The sequence below is a fragment of the Kogia breviceps genome, chromosome 5 (genome assembly GCF_026419965.1).
Source record: "Kogia breviceps isolate mKogBre1 chromosome 5, mKogBre1 haplotype 1, whole genome shotgun sequence".
Lineage (NCBI taxonomy): Eukaryota > Metazoa > Chordata > Mammalia > Artiodactyla > Physeteridae > Kogia > Kogia breviceps.
Genome location: NC_081314.1, coordinates 81,254,961 through 81,271,448, shown reverse-complemented (window position 1 = coordinate 81,271,448; position 16,488 = coordinate 81,254,961). Strand labels below are relative to the sequence as shown.

General features: G+C 45.8%; 1 protein-coding gene across 7 annotated transcripts in view; it reads right to left on the bottom strand.

Moving 5' to 3' along the window:
- The window catches only part of MYLK (myosin light chain kinase), a 281,962-nt gene that overhangs the window by 113,811 nt on the left and 151,663 nt on the right, over positions 1-16,488 (bottom strand). For all 7 annotated transcript variants that reach the window (XM_067034429.1, XM_059064332.2, XM_067034430.1 and 4 more), the window contains 6 exons: positions 10,002-10,050; positions 8,914-9,079; positions 7,785-7,950; positions 5,739-5,757; positions 3,811-4,346; positions 3,046-3,252 (listed from right to left, as the gene is read on the bottom strand). In XM_067034429.1, coding sequence (XP_066890530.1) covers positions 3,046-3,252; positions 3,811-4,346; positions 5,739-5,757; positions 7,785-7,950; positions 8,914-9,079; positions 10,002-10,050 — 1,143 coding nt within the window. The remainder of the gene's footprint in view (positions 1-3,045; positions 3,253-3,810; positions 4,347-5,738; positions 5,758-7,784; positions 7,951-8,913; positions 9,080-10,001; positions 10,051-16,488) is intronic.

Genomic DNA, 16,488 nt, shown 5'->3' with positions numbered 1-16,488 from the left:
TGGTGAAGCAAGGCTTTACACCCAGTTCTCTGACTTTACATCCACACTTCTTCCTCTAGCCCCGAGCTCCCCTAAAGGGAGAGCTGGCAAAGTGGGAGCACAGCTACATGTCAGGATGTGATGCATCTGAATGGGACTGGTACTGAGGGAAGGGATGCCAGCCTATCTGGACAGGTGGGGGGAGGCACCACCTCCACCCCTTCGGACGGCATCAAATTCCCTCATTAGAGAAATGCCTTCGGGAGTCACTGAAAACAATATGGGCTTTTGTGTCAGACCAACATGGGTTAGGAATATGCTATTTGTTTTACAAGGCATGGGACCTTGAACAAGTCACTTAACCTCACTACAGCTCAGTATTCTCATCTGGAAAATGGGTGTAACTCTATCTCATAAGATTGTTGGGATAATTAAATGGGGCCGTGCAAGTAAAGCTTTTAGCACGAAGTCTGGCACATTGAACAGGCTTTCAGTGGGGGATTAGCTGTCATTAGCAGATGGAAGCTGGGCGTGGAGACTGGACTTGCAGCAAGTTTTGGGGGTAAAAGAGAGTGGAGAGAGAACGTGGGAGCTTAAGGGTCAGTGAAGCAGAAGGAAGATTTTTTTTTTTTTCTTTTTGGTTGAGGGGAGACCAGAGCACACCTGTAGGGAGGAGAAAGAAGGCTCTAGATAGGGGGACGGGGAGAGACTGAAGAAATGGTGGGAGAGTCAATCATTATTAGACCCGATCTTTGTGGGGATGGGAGGGATGGAAAGAGAAGTCTTGGTAAGGGAAACAGGCAGCTTTTCCGCAGTGATAGGAAGAAAGAGAGGAAGAGGCGTTAGACGACCTACATCTTGGTGAAGGCTTCTAGAGAACAGCTAAGGAGAAAGGCAGTCAAGCAGGACTTCTGGAATGGTAGACTAAGGACTAAGCAGACTAAGTCTGCTCCTCCAGACAAGGACCAGGAATGCTGGCAAGAGTGCTCAACATCAACTTTCTCAGAACTCTGGAAATTACCCAAAGGCTTGCAGCCTTCTGAGCAGCCTTCATTCTAAAACAAACACACACACACAGCTGAATCTTGGTAAGAAGAGCAAGCTTTGAGGCATGCCCAGTTCCCACCCCCTTGCCCAGCTCTGCGGTGGCTTTAAAACCCACATTGTCTTTCACCCCCAACTTGCTGCAGGTACAGTCTCCACGCACAGCTTCCATTTAATAATAGTAGCTAACACTCTAACCAAAGCTTCTTGGTTTTTAACCTTTGGTGGACACAGTGCTAGGTGAGTCCCCCGCCCTGACACAGAGCCCTGGATGATGAAGCTCAGGTTCCCCGACCTGGGACCTCTGCCTACAGGCACTCCCACCTCCAAATGAATGGATAATATTCCTTGCAGGGGAATTCATAAATGTAGTAAAATTCCCAATTAAGAAGTGAGTCAATGGTATACAGTGAAAAGCAAGACTACCTCTCACCCCTTCCTGGACCCCCAGTTTCTCTTCCTAGAGGTAACTTGTGGACACTTCCAGAAATGTTGATGCACACACAAGCATCAGTTTGCTTTGTGTACATAGATTTCTTTTCCTTTAACACGAACAGCATGTGATACACGTGGCTCTCTCTGCACTTGGCTTGTCCCCCATACTAACATATCTTGGACATGTTTCACTAGCAGGGTCTACAGGTCAGGCACATTCGTTCCCCTGGCTTCATGGCATCTTACTCTGTGAATGAACTAGTAAGCTCTTTTTTGGGAAACATTTATTATGGCAAATTTCAAACATATACAAAAGTAGAGAAAGCTGTATCGTGGATCATCATATCCCTGTTTCTCAACTTTCATAATGGCCAATCTCACTTCATTCATACCCACCACTGAGTCCCACCACACATGGATTATATCTGAAGTAAATATCAGAAATCATATCATTTCACCAGTAAATAACTCAGCTTATATCTCTAAAACATATGGACTTTGAAAAAAATCACCACGAGATCCACCATCACCTCTTAAAAATAGCACTAACTCCTTTATACTGGATATCTTGTCAGTGCTCAAATTTTCCTGATGTTCTTACAAAAAAAAAATTTTTTTAAAGGTGTCTCCATCAGGATCCATGCAAAGTCCATGTATTGCAACTATTGGTGTCTCTTATGTGTCTTTTCATGTAAGTTTCCTACAGTTTGTTCCTTCTTTCCTTTTGGCTTGCAATTTACTTGTTGAAAAAATAGGTGAAGGTTATTTGTATCATAGAGTTTCCATCAGCCTGCAATGTGCTGTGGTTTAATAAGTTCCTCAATACATGTAATGACATGAGTCTAGGGTCCCTAAATGGCATTTAAAATGAAGGGGAAATCTTATAGAGAGATAGATGGGTACAAGGCTATTGAACACAGTTCTGTTACAGTGGTGAAAAAATGGAAACAATAGACACAATCTAAATGGAAACAACAATAAGGCCATGCCTAAACATGTTCTATGAAATATTATACGGCCATTACAAAGCATGCTTTTAAATGATATTTAAAAATATAGAAAGAAATAGTATAGAAAGATGCTTATGTAACGTGAGCAAATTAGAATAGTAAGCAGTATACAAACAGCACAAAGCTAACTTTGTTTTAAAAATATTAAACTATCATTTACTTCTGAGTCATAAGATTATATACATTGTTTAAATTCCTCTCAATGAACATGCACTACTGCTATAAACAGACACTATAAGGAGCACAAAAGATGTGGCACTCACATCACCTCACATCACTCTCAGTGTGTCAATCGGGTTCTCTGAGGTCACCAAAGTGAGACTCAGCAGCTCACAGCTGGGCTGGGCCTGGGGCCCGGGTATGTTTATTCTGAGGCGATTCGGATGTGAACTCCCGATCAGGAATCACTCTCCTGGAGCAGTGACTCTGGCTTCGGCCGGTGGGTGGGGGTGATGTTTCTGTCGGGTGGTACACCCTGGGCAGGGGGCTGCAGGAGGTGACGCTTGTGCGGTGTATGAAGCACCCCACAAATGTCCTCCCTCAGGGAACCTGGGGTGACCTGGAGGAATGTACTCACTTTTCACCAGGAGGGTCCAGCCACAGGACACCCGGCCTCGGACATTGGTGGCTGTGCAGCTGTAGTTCCCGCTGTCCCTGGCCCGGGCTCTCAGGAGGCAGAGGTAATGGGTCCCCCCAGCTTCATAAACCTCGATGGTGCCTTCTCTTCTCCTCAAAGGGGCACCGTCCAGGAACCAGGTCACTTCGGGCTTCGGGATCCCTGAAACTACAGGGCCAGGTGAAGGACGGGAGGTCCCCGAGAGCACGCTGTACTTGTGGGGTGCAGGTAGGGGTGGAGAGGCTGAGCCGGAGGGCAGAGCCCAGTCCCGTGTGCAGCCGCCCTCCCGCTTGAACCTGCTTTCTTACCCCTCCCCCCACATCCCAAGACGGAGGCAGGCCTTGGGGAGGAGGGCTACAAGGTGATAAGCTAGGTCTCCAGATCAGCCAGAGGGAGGAAAGAGGAGGGGACTCTGCGGCTTGTGTGTGGTGGAGATGGTGGTGATGGGTTTCCCACAGAGGGTGGTGAGAATTAGGGCTCAGGGTCAATGCTGTCTCCAACCATGAACAATGGTTCACTGCTGGGAGTTTCTCCAGAACAAGAGACGTGACGAGACTGAGTCCTTCCGGAGGGGATACCCCTGTAAGGTGCTTCCTGGGGTCGGGGATGGGGCTCTAGTCCAAGGGGCCAGGAGATACAGGAGACTCTGACCACTGAGCGGAAGGAAGGGAGGGGCCACCCGGGGGCTAAGTGTGGGCACCAGCGGCCTCAGGCAGCTCTACTCACCTTCGCATCTGAACTTGACTGGCTGATCCTCATTGACTTCCTGGCTTTGGGGCTTGCTCTCAAATTTGGGGAATGTTGTGTCCCCCTGGCCCTCCGTGGGGACCTTCCTGGTAGCAACCTGGCTCACAGTGTCTTGGCTTCCCAGGCCACACTGCCTGGTGTGGAGGGCGGCTGGAGGGCAAGCAGCTGGCTTCTCCCTCTCTTCTCTGGAAGGAGACAGGGCATCCGAGACCGGCGCTCTCGGTGCCAGCTGCACTTTTGCGGCCTGCAGGGTGATGGTGCTGGAAGTCTTCTGCTGGACGGGGGTCCTCAGGGCCTTTCCGGGCGAGTCCCCCGCCGGCGCCGGCTCAGATTCCCTCGGGGGCTGAGGCTGGTTCCCCGTGGCCCAGGTCTGGGAGCCACCTCTCTGGAGGCTGGAGCAGTTCTTACTCTCAGCTGCAGCCTCCAGGCCATCCAGTTTCAGCCCCTGAGCGATTCCAGGGGTCACTTCCTTCCTGATGTCTGAATTGGCCACCTTTGCTCCTCTCACAAGCGACCTGTTTGGTGGGTGTGTGGCAGGGGACAGTGGGGCAGAAGAAGGAATAGAACAATCATCTGGTTACGCGTTACAAGCCCAGACTCCAGGGATTACAAAAGCCCACAGATCAAGACAGAGTAAGAGCCGAGGTCTTTCTACGCAGTTTACTCAGTTCCCAGCCAGAAAGCAAGCAGCCATTCTCCGTCTTCCCTGCCCCTCATCCCCAGCCCAGTGTTCTAGCCACACTCATTACATCTGCCCTTTTTCTCTTCTCCATGAGCCCCGACCTGGTTCAAACACGTGGTGTCCCCTGTCCACACTGGCCCTAACCCATGTTCCACATAGCATGCACAGTCCATCTTTTAAAAACATAAATTGAATGATGCCATTTTAAGCTTAAGAATTTCCAACAGCTTTTCCACTCGATTAAGAGTAAAACTGAGCTGTTCAAGATGGCCTGCAGGGATGCCATGTGGCAGCTGGCTCTGCCTGGACTGCCCCCAAGACACTGTCTCCAGTGCCTACCAGGCTGCAGCCCCTCGGGGTTCTGTGGGCCCGAGGCTCCCTCTCACCTCACCACTTTCACACCTGCAACACCTCCGTTTGGAACACTTTCTCCCTGAGCTCTTCTTCTCTTAGCTCATAATATTCGTCACAGGCCTGAGCTCAAACATCAAGCTTTCCAAAAGGGGTTCTCTGACACTCTACTCCAAATTAGCGCTTCTCGTAGACTTATGTTTAGCGCTTACGTTTTGTGTGGCTCTGTTTAAGGCCCTTCTCTACACTAGACAGCTCACCACGCATACCCAGCATCTAGCACAGAGCCTCACGCTCAGGAAAGGAAGCTCTCCCGATGAAGATGTGCTGGGTGAGCAAGTAGATCCTGGCCTTGAACGTGGAGGGTATCCTTGCAGAGCAGTGCCCTTCCTAATATGACAGCTAACTAGTAAAGATACTGAGCAGGGTCGTCGACAGTCTCAATGCTGATGGCAAGCCTGACACAGAACCTGGACAGCAAATTACAACAGAGTAAAACTAAACACCCCAAATAAAACAATGCCCCCCAAACAATCAGTTCTCCCCCCTATACGGTGACTCAGAAATTCAGGGCTTTTTTTTTTTTTTTTTTTTTTTGCGGTATGCAGGCCTCTCACTGTTGCGGCCTCTCCCGTTGTGGAGCGCAGGCTCCGGACGCGCAGGCTCAGCGGCCATGGCTCACGGGCCCAGCCGCTCCACGGCCTGTGGGATCTTCCCAGACCGGGGCACGAACCCGTGTCCCCTCGGCAGGCAGACTCGCAATCACTGCGCCACCAGGGAAGCCCCCAGGGCAGGGCATTTCTTGATGACAAGCCCTCTTTTCTCTCAGGGCATTTCAAGATGGAAACATGATAATCACAAAGCCTACACATACCTATTGGCAATGTCCAAGCCTGGAAAAAGGGAGAAGGTAGAAAGACCGTTAGTGGAAAGTTTTATACACCAAGAACAGAAAGTGATATGACAACCATCTCTTGTTTATGACAGAGTTTGGCTTCCCAAACTCTCACTTACCCCATCACCTATGGTCCTCCCTCCCTCTCTCCTCTCAGCTTCCCTGGTCCTGAACTTCTTGGGTTAATCTGATAAACTCCTCTGAGCCCTGGAGACACTGTTAAGCTTCCAGCGCTGCCCTGGGACCTTTATGGCAGCCTCTGCTGCCCCGCCCTGGGCACTGGAGCTTCCTGTTCCTTAGCCCACAGAAGGAAACAAAAACCACTCCACTGAAAACTTCAAACCCAGAAAGTTTAACTTGCATGTGGCCTTCAAAAGAAACCCCCAGTGATCATTTTTGACAAATACCTGCTTCATTTTAAAGTATACAGAGAAAGTGTAATTTTATTCAGTTCTTCAAAGAAAAAACATACAATTACTAGATACGTTTTTCTTGCCACGACTTTAAAACATTTTTATCACAGAAAATTATAAAATATACAATAGTACAGAGAAGGATATAACAAACACTGAAAGCCTACACCCAGATTAGGGAAATATCAACCTTTTGCCAATCTTATCTATCCCTTTTTGTTTTGGTTATTTGAGGGTTTTTTTTCTGGGAATATTTTCAAACAAAATGTCATTAAGTGCTTCAGAAGGAAACAGTTCTTTAATTCAGTGCCAGGGCAAGTAAAGGGAGAGGGACTAAAACACTTCTCCAGATGACTAATAGCAGGTCCTGAGCCTGTAGTGAGTTGTGAAGTCAAATGCTATGGTCAGGATCAGGGTTTTTTCTTTTTTTCTTTTTTTAATTGCCAACGTCTTCTTATGTGGTAGTCCTACACTTTATTTATTTATTTATTTTAAAATAGTCCTTCATTTACTTATTTATTTTGGCTGCACCGGGTCTTAGTTGCGGCACACAGGATCTTTTTTTTTAGTTTCACCATGTGGGATCTAGTTCCCCAAGCAGGGATCGAACCCGGGTCCCCTGCATTGGGAGCGCGGAGTCTTATCCACTGGACCACCAGGGAAGTCCCCAGGGTTTTTTCTTTTAATGGTGTAGAATGGAAGAGAAAATGCCAGCATGTACTGTACATAATACTACTCAGGATTGTTTCATAAAACTTGTTTTAGTTAAATCTCTCTCTCTCTCTCTCTCCATCTATCTATCTATCTATCTCCCAGGTTGCAATGTAGAATAAATTTGTTTCTGTGGGTAGTGAACACACTTGACCCAAAAATGTACAGAAAGCAAGAAAGGGTATTTTCTGAGAAAGGAAACAGACGGGGAAGAGGAAAATCAAAGAAATGAGGGTAAGAAAGGAGGAGGAGAGAGTAAGGTCATTTCCCTCCCAGATCCCCAAATCCCACCCCGCTCAAGGTTCCCGCTAGAATGAAGTGACGTCAATCCCCTTCCCCCTCCACACACTCTGGCTTCCCCGGGCTGGACTTGGCAGAACCAAGGGGAATGTAAGGGAAAGGCGTATTCAAAGAGATTTCAAGAGAAGAGTTTACTGGGGCTGATGATTACAGCAAGAAGAGACAGGCGTCAAAGGTGATGCTGAAATGCCCAGTCTGGTGGGAAGTAAAGAGTTACGTTGAGGGGGCACCTGATCTGAACGACAGGATGGATGACAAGATCAATTGCAGGCAGGTTAAATCTGAGGTGATGGCAAGACATTAGCAATGCCCACTCTTCCAAAAGGCAATTAGAGATGTAAATAAAAAAGGAGTCTGAGCAAGAAGGAAAAACTGAACACAGGTGTGGAGCCACACGTGAAGCATCTTCCTCCGTGGCCGAGTCTGTGCTACCCGCCTACCCTTTCTTCTGATTCAAGACCCTGCCCCTGCGGAGGGACACATGAGTAGGTAAGTGTGACACGTGTAACACAGAGACACGTAATGAATACGCAGCTCCTTCTAGGAGGGTAGGGACTCCAGGAAGGGACAGTCCAGCAGTAGCCCTCCCACCGCCTGATACCTTGGATGGAGAGCTCAGCAGACATGGAGGCCTTCCCTGACCCGTTCACCACCATGCACGTGTACACTCCCACGTCATCTTGGTTGACCTCGTGGATTTCCAGGACTTGCACCCCATTCTTCTCAGACATAGACACACGGGAACTGGGCTGCAGGGGAACATCTCCCTGTGGATGGCATAGGCAGCTTGGTCAGAGAAACTGCTCACCTTTTGACTCTGTCCTACCTCCTGTCAATCCAGGTGGGACAGACACCAGGCATGCACAGCAGGGCCCTCTGCTCTGGGCTCTGTCAACGTGCTTGGAGAGCAGCTTGAGGGCAACCCAAGGGCCCTGACTCGAGGTGCATGGATGCGCTGTGGTGTTCGGTCCAGCTGAGGGCAGGTGTATTGAACCTGTTTTGAAGGAGCCCTAGTTTGAGGTGGGAAATCCTATATCCCTCACTTTGGTTCTCCTCTGTCTCCCTCTTCCTTTTATTGATGTTCCAGGGTCAGTAGAGGAGAATCAGGAAACAGGGGAAAGGCATCCTGTCACTCATTTTTATACAGGAGTTCTATCTGTGAACAAGCTCCTCTCCCTGGCCTTGACCCCCAGTGCTCCTCACTGCCCTGTTAATGTGGGCTGCTCTCCTCCCCACTGCTGCCTCCTCTTCCCCCTTCCCCACCCCTCCCCCACCTCTGTCTTCACATTGTTCAGCCCTGAATGATTTATAAAGCACTCCCACGTGGAGCCTCCCAACAGTATTTGGAGGTAGGTGGGATTATCTCTGCCTCATAGATAAGGAAACTGGGGTTCTAAGAGAGCAAATGCTTTGCCCAGCATCTCATGCTTTGTCAATCAGGGAGCTGTGGCGTGAAATCAGCCCCAGACTTCAAACTCCACTCTCTTGACATGGGTCAGGTCTGTTTTGACTCGGAAGTTTTGTACTGTTTTGTGAGTGTGTGGATTACAGGACATCGTGGGCTTAGTAACACAGGGAGAGTGTGCAAACAGGGGCAAGAACAGGCACAGCTACCAAACACATGAGAACCTCAAGGACGCTCTACGGTTGAAGTGGAAGGGACTGATTGGGAAGACAGACTCCCAGTAGTCCAGGGATCTAACCCAGAGTCAGGGCAGACAAAGCCTCACCTTGAGCCAGGAGACCTGTGGCTGGGGCCGGCCAGTGATCTTGCAGGAGAATCGCCCCATCTGTCCTTCTTTGACCACCGCTCGGCCCAGCTTAGTAGCAAACTTTGGTGGGCATTCTCCCCAGATGCTAGGACGGGTCTCCACCACAGGGGCTGCAAATCTGTCCCTGGAAAGAAATCAGCAGAGAATCTACAGCAATGCAGATCCTTTTCTCTCTGTCCCCACCCAAGTTACTTAAGCTGGGCTCAGAAACCAGCAAAGGGCAACCTTCCCAATTCTGTGCCTCAAACACATTTTTGGAAAAATCTGTGGCACCAAAACCTATTTCCTCCATCTCCTGGGCATGCAGCTAGCCTTCAGTTACCAGCCTCCCTTGAAGTTAGGTATGCTTGAATTCTACTGAGGTCTGGCCAAAGCTGGGCTTTGGCCAACAGACTTTGAGCAGAAAGCAGAAACACCATGTGCCATTTCTAGGCTGGACCCATCAAAACCTCCTGTGCTATTCTCCACAGTCTCTCTTGCCCACTTTTCTGGCTAGATGCAGAGAGTCCTGCTGAGGCTCCAAGGCCTAGGACATGATGGAGCCACAAGACAGAAGGAGCCTGGGTCCCTGAAAGATAATGGGAAGGGTTTCCACCTGTCCAAGAATATGTGAACTGACTTTGCTTGAGTAAGAAATCACCTTTCCCTGTGTTAAGCCATTGGAATTTGGGGGCTTGTCTGTTACAGCATCCACTGTTACTTACCCTCACCAATTTAGGCTTACTTGCCATAAGAAATTCACATGCTGACTGCCTATTCTAAGTCTGCTTGTTTAAGTCTTCTCACTATTGCCTTGGTTGTTAGGGACCCCTGCAGACTATGGCCACATAGCCCACTTCCATTTAGCAACTAGACTAGTCAAAGGGGTATCTATAGAGGCCTCCAGGTCAGGAGGTGCCGTGTGACTGACACATCACACCACAATAGGCTCCCACTTTAGTTATCATAACCCAAGATGTTTGAGAAGACTTGCTCCCCAGGCTGTTCTGCCAAGGCCTCAGGAAACGCCAGTTACCTTACGCTGGGTTGGACATCCTGGAACTTACCCCAAGGCTTTGGAAACAAGAGGTTGACCACGCTTCTTCACAAAGCCCCCTGCAAATAGGAAACAAAGAGAAAGAGGCTTGAAAAGTCCGGTCTGAGCTACAAACTGGGAGCAACAAAAGCCAGAAAGAGTCAGCGGGGGTGGGGGGTGGATAATGACAGTAACAGTTCACCCTGACCGAGCCCATACTGGGTCAGGCTCTATGGTGGGCACTTTACATGCATCGTTGCATGGATTTCCCGCAATACTTTAAGGAGGCTGGTATTACAACATCCTTCTATTTTTTTAAACAGGTGAGAAAAATGAGATTCAGAGACATGAAGTCGCCCACTTGAGTCACAGAGCCAGTAATGGTACAGGAAAGCATCCCGGTCTACCTATTCTAGAACACTCCACCATTCTGCTGAGTGGCTATATGCCCCTGGACCTTCCACTCAGGGATGATCTGTGGCGATCAGGACCTCTCCAGAAAAGGAGCCAGTTGAACGGACAGGGGAGATGCACATGCATCTGTCTTACTACATCTATTCCTGTTTGACCCAATCACTTAAAGCCCAGCAAACAGCAGGATCTGTCCTGCTGGAATGGAGCAGATCACAGGAGACAAGCTCCAGAGCAGCCAGCACCTCCCAGAACCTGCTCCAGCAGGACACTGGGCACTGCCAGTCCTGGGTGAGGTGCTGCTGTGCTGGGCAGGAAGCAGTTAAATAGCAGACTCTGCAAGGCGGCTGGGGTCGGCGGCTCCTTTATCCAACTGCTGCTGCTGGGAGGAACAACTCATACCGTGACCAGGAAGTGACTATAAAGCAGTGGGGTGTTTTTGAGGAATGGGGAGGGGGAGAGGAGGACATTTTTGAGATGACAATCAGCCTGGAAGTTGTTCTCTTTCTGTGACAAACTGGGAATGTTTATAAAACTCCACCCAAGGCACGCATGAAAAGGGTAGAAGTCATTCCCTGATATCGGCAGGCAGCTGCAATGGGAGATCTGCAGGGTGTCTCCCGGAAAAGGGTAAACTTCCTTAAATTCCAGCACTGATCACATCTATGTGAATGCATAGGAACATAGGAATGGAAGGTGAAGATCATGGCTGCGTACTTCCCTCAGCCATATCTGGTTTAAGGTTATACAAGGACCTTAGTGAAAAAGGGTTAATAACAATGCCTGCATCACATTTAAGTTGTGATGCCATATGGGTTGACAATTGTTGTACGTGCATTCTGCTTAACATAACTATTTAGTGAGCCGTGTATAGTTTTCATCCCATAATGTGGGTTTAGTTCTTGTCATTCAATACTCTGTTCAAGGTTAAAAGAACTTATAAGCTGATAAAAGGAGAGACCTGTTCTGGGAGGGCCCAACTGACAACTGCAGTCAAGATGCTGGGGTCCCTCGGACACCACTGGAGGAAGTTCTTTTAGAAGGTATTTGAGCAAATGAGAATCATCAGCTTTAAAGATGCTCTGCTCTTAGATCAGCAACTTCCTTTCTGCCTCTCCAGTGAAAGGAAACGATGCTAAAAGTAGGAAAGAAAGTTTACAAAGCTACTCACTTTGGTCTTCTTTGTAGTAGTAAATATTGGAAAACATAAATGTCACACAATAGGGAGACAATAAGTGGCTTAGTAAAATGTACAATTAGACATCTTATTCTGCCACCAAATTATGTTTAAGAATATATGAAACATGCAGAAATATGTTAAAAATATTATATCATTTGCTCTTCAGCACACTCCAGCTGGGCTGTGATCCTCTCCACTCCACTGAGCTCCATTCCGACCACCATCTTGTCAAACCCAGTGGTTAACCCTCTTCACAGTCTCACTCAGTAGCACTTGAGAGCAGGGGCCACTCCTCTCCAAAGCACTTTCTCCTCCAGACTTTCCTGCTTTTACCAGGTTGCCTATTCTTTCCTCAACCTCCTTCTCTTCTGGAACTTTATCTCTGAGAGCACCCTAGGGCTGAGTCTTGGGTCCTCTCCTCAGCGCTATGGACTCTTCCCCAGGGGGGGTCTTAGTCCCATAGCTTTAAATAATATCCATAATAACTCCCAAACCATACTCCCACCAGAACTTTTTATTCCTCAGAAGTATCCAGGCCAGTGCCCAGCACATTAGTAGGTATTCAAATATTTGTTAAACGAATGAATTTTATGAAAAAAAGAGCAGCATGCAAAATTTTCTATTCAATGTGATCATAATCAGGTAAAAATAAGATAAAATACCCAAACATAGTGAAACAACCAGAAGAAAATATATCAAAACGTAATTGCCTCTTATACATGCTCTATTCCACAGCATTAGTCACACACCAATCACGAAGACTCGTCTAAAATATCCAGGTACCATCACTGCACTTATCATGCTACTGTACCACTCATTTCACATTGGGGTAAAGATTTGATAAAAATTAGACTGGTCAATAGATAACCAACAAGGACCTACTGTATAGCACAAGGAACTGCACTCAGTATTGTGTCATAACCTATAAGAGAAAAGAATCTGAAAAGGAATATGTGTACATATAACTGAATCACTGTGCTATACACCTGAAACCAACATGATATTGTAAGTCAACTATACTTTAATAAAAATAAATAAATTAATTAATTTTAAAAAGTAGACTCATCAACAGATGAATGGATAAACAATATAAGGTCTATGTATACAATGAAATATTATTCAGCCATGCAGAGGAATAAAGTAATGATACATGTTACAACACAGATTAACCTTGAAAATTTTTGCTAAGTGAAAAAAGCCAGACACAAAAAATGTATGATTCCATTTATATCAAATGTTCTGAAGAGGCAAATCCACAGAGACAGAAGGCAGATTGAGTGGTTGCCAGGGGCTGGGGAAGGGGGAGTGGAGTGACTGCTCAATGGGTGTGGGGTCTCTGTTTGGGGTGATGAAAAATTCTGGAGCTAGACAGTGGTGATGGCTGCACACCATTGTGAATGTACTTAATGCCACTGAGTTGCATGTTTTAAAATGGTTAAAATGGCAAATTTTACGTAATACGTATTTTATCACAATAAAAAAAAAATTATACTAAGAATCTTTAAAACTCTTGGGAGCTAAATGTCCTAAGCCAAAGGCTAAAATTCCTTTACCCCTTAAAAGACAGAGCAAAAGTATGGCATTTCCTCAAAGAATACCAAAAGTGTGCTGTTTGGAGGTACTTCTGTATCAGAGTAAGAGCAGTTTACGGTACAATCCAAAGGTAACATATAAAGCAGTCAGCTAAAAATGGAACTGAGGAACGCTCATCTTAATGTGTGTCAACACCAAGACATACATCAAAGCAAACAGAGAATTTGGGCTAAAATAGCTAACAGGGTCTATTTACAGGCAAAACTTTGAAGTTGCAAATTGTCAGATAAGGCAAAATTAATTTTGTGAAAGTATGAAAATCTGGCAGAACAGCAAGGCTATGTAGAAAAATAAGTGGAAAGGGGATTAAGGTAGATAAGCCAAAAATAGAAGAGTAAGTTACGAGAATTGGTGAAGACAGGATTGAGTTAGTGAGAGGGAAAAAAAGGCCAAGGCACCAAAGGTATTTAAACAGTCATCTCAGATTTTTCAAGGATGAGTAAAAGAGGATGCTAGCAGATTTTAGGAGTGAAAAGTTCAATAGTGAAGATACTAAGCGCATTTTGTCAAAGACTGAGTAGACACAGAGAATGCTGCCAAAAGGGGAATAATGTGATCATGATGGTAAGAAGAAGAAATACCTCTAAAAATGTGAGATGATATAATTTATTATCCAAACAGAGACTCTGGACACTGAAAGGGGCATAATTAATAATTCTGCCCGGACAACAGGAGTAAACCAGGACTGTTCCAGGCAAACCAGGGAGCAGTCACCCCACTTGCAGGCAACTTCAAAGCAGATTTTAAGGACAGCTTAAAATAGTGGTTCTTCACTCAATCAGAACAAATACCCACTTTTTATAACATATACTTAGCAATGTCCCCTGTGCCATGTTGAATCAATATTTGCTGCTAACCATCCACATATATAATTTCAAAAAGAAAATAAATGTAAAGTCCTGACTAAAATGTTAAGGAGAAACAAAAGGAAAGGGAAGTATAATAATGTTTATTTCAATATTTTGATATTGTACATCAATAGATGTTCAAGCATGTCTATTTCAATGTAAATGCTCAGGCACTTTAGAAGCCATAACAAAATAGATGCCTGTACTGACTCATATGCCTGTTTGGATTTGAAGGTGAATGATCAAAAAACACACTGTACAAGTAAGTAGTCATGGAAATGAAGGAACACAGGTATACAGGTGGACGCTAGAATAAAAAGTAGTGTTAGCAATGTTATATGTCAATTATATCTCAATAAAGAGAAAAAAAGAAAAAATTAGTAGAGTAAAAAAAAAGTAGTGTTAGGATAAATAACAGAGAAGACAAATTACATAACGAAGAAAGAATGAAACCTTAAAAGAAGATAACACAGCAAGACAAGTTACAGACCACTGAAGTAGAGAAAATGGGGGAAAAAATGACTGTAAGTGTGGTGTCAAAACAATTTTCTGCTGTATGACATGGGATCCTTGAGACCTCATCTGTACTAAAACACTGATTCAGTCCCTATTATGCACAAGGCATTAGAGCTTCAGCAAGTAGACTGATGTGTGTAATAAAAGCTAGAATAAAACTTGAGCCTTAAGAGAAAGGCAAAGTGCTTCAGAGATGGGGGAGGGGACACCCCAGAGCAGGGCCTATTGAAGATCTTGAGTTTCAGTTTAAAGGTGGATCATTGGAGGATTCGAAGGGAGGGAATGATAAAATCCCATCTGAATTTTTTGAAAGATAATTTTAGCAGCAATGTGGAGATTACAGTGGGGTATGGGTAGAACTGGGGAGACCATTTGGAAATCTGTGCAACAGGACAGAGTGGATGGACCACAATGGTGGTAGTGGGAACAAATGAGAACTGGCACAGCAGGATCTGGTGACTGGCCAGGGAAGGGGAGGGAGGGAGCACTTGAGGATGACGAGGTGGCTGGGCTGCCCTGCTTCCAAAGGAGGTTTGGGTTATCACCTGTCAAGGTTTCAGCTGTGTCTTCCACAGGGCACTGAAGTCCTAACCATGAATGTTAATGCACCTCTGCCAGGGGCTGCCTGTCACTGTATAAATATACCCTATATAAACAGTTCATTCTACAGCCTCCACTCAGGCAGGGGGCTTTGGAGGTCACTGCCACAGTCCACGTTCACTGGAATGTGCACATGTACATTATTCTTACACTATGACACTCAATAACAAGTACAGTTGACCCTTGGAGAACACGGTGGTTAGGGATGCCAACCCCGTGCAGTGGAAAATCCACGTACTCTATCTCTGCCTCAAAAATGAAGGAATTGATACATGACTCACCCAAGGGCAGGAAGCTGAAGCTGTTCTGTAGAATCAGGACTCAAACCCTAGTTCTTTTGATTCTGCATATTGTGATCTCTAATTGAACATAAACTTCCTCCCACACTTAGTTAATTTAAATATTTGTAAAATGAAAATACAGGTACTCTATTTATTGAAAAAAAATCCATATATAAGTGGACTCATGCAGTTCAAAACTGTTGCTCAAGGGTCAACCATACATCCTTGCATAGCGGCTAAGGAGCTTATCCCAGTGCGCCTAGTAGATATTTCAGGAGTTCTATTTGGGTCCCCAGGAAACTGATGCATTAAAGAACCAATTCTTCCTCAGGGGGTTGAAATAAAATATCCACCACTTAGAAGACAAATTACTTCCTGGTCATTGATGGACAAAGTAGTCATATATCCTACCCAATGAGTTCAAAGGAGTAGTGACACAAAGTTTTGTTTTGGAGGGGGGAATAGTTCAATAAATTGCAGCCAGTGATCTCTCAACTGTCTTAAATAAGTACTCTAAAGAGGAATTTAGATCCTCTGCAGAGAGGAAATAGCTGTTTTCTTTAGAGTCTTCTTTCCGAGGCCAAGGATCACAGGCATCCCAGCTCATTTCTTAAGAGTCATTTTCCACTGTGATTCCCTCCCAAAACACCAAGCCAAGTAGCAGGTGTTCACTACAGTAATTAAGTCATAAAGACTGATTTTGTATCAATTTATCAGGAAGGAAACAAAGAGAAATTTACCTCCGGAGCCGCTCCCCACTTGCGGGTCTGATGTGGTAGGAGTCATCTGGCTGTGGCTACTGTACAGGTGTCTGATCAGAAGCCACCCAGTGAGCAAGTGCAGCATATGGGAAGGTTATTGTAAGCATGGTTCTGGAGAAATTCATTGTACTAATAAGCAACCCATTTTTGTTGGGGATCATGCAAAGTGATGGTATATCAAAGACTAATGGAACACATGAAAAACCTGTGATTGTAATACTTGTAATAAACCCATGTGTTCAGAAAAATAAAGGTAAAGTTAAAAAGATTCATGAAGCAAAGCAAGCACATAGTAGGTCTGTCCCTCAAGCTGTGGCTAAGGGCAGCA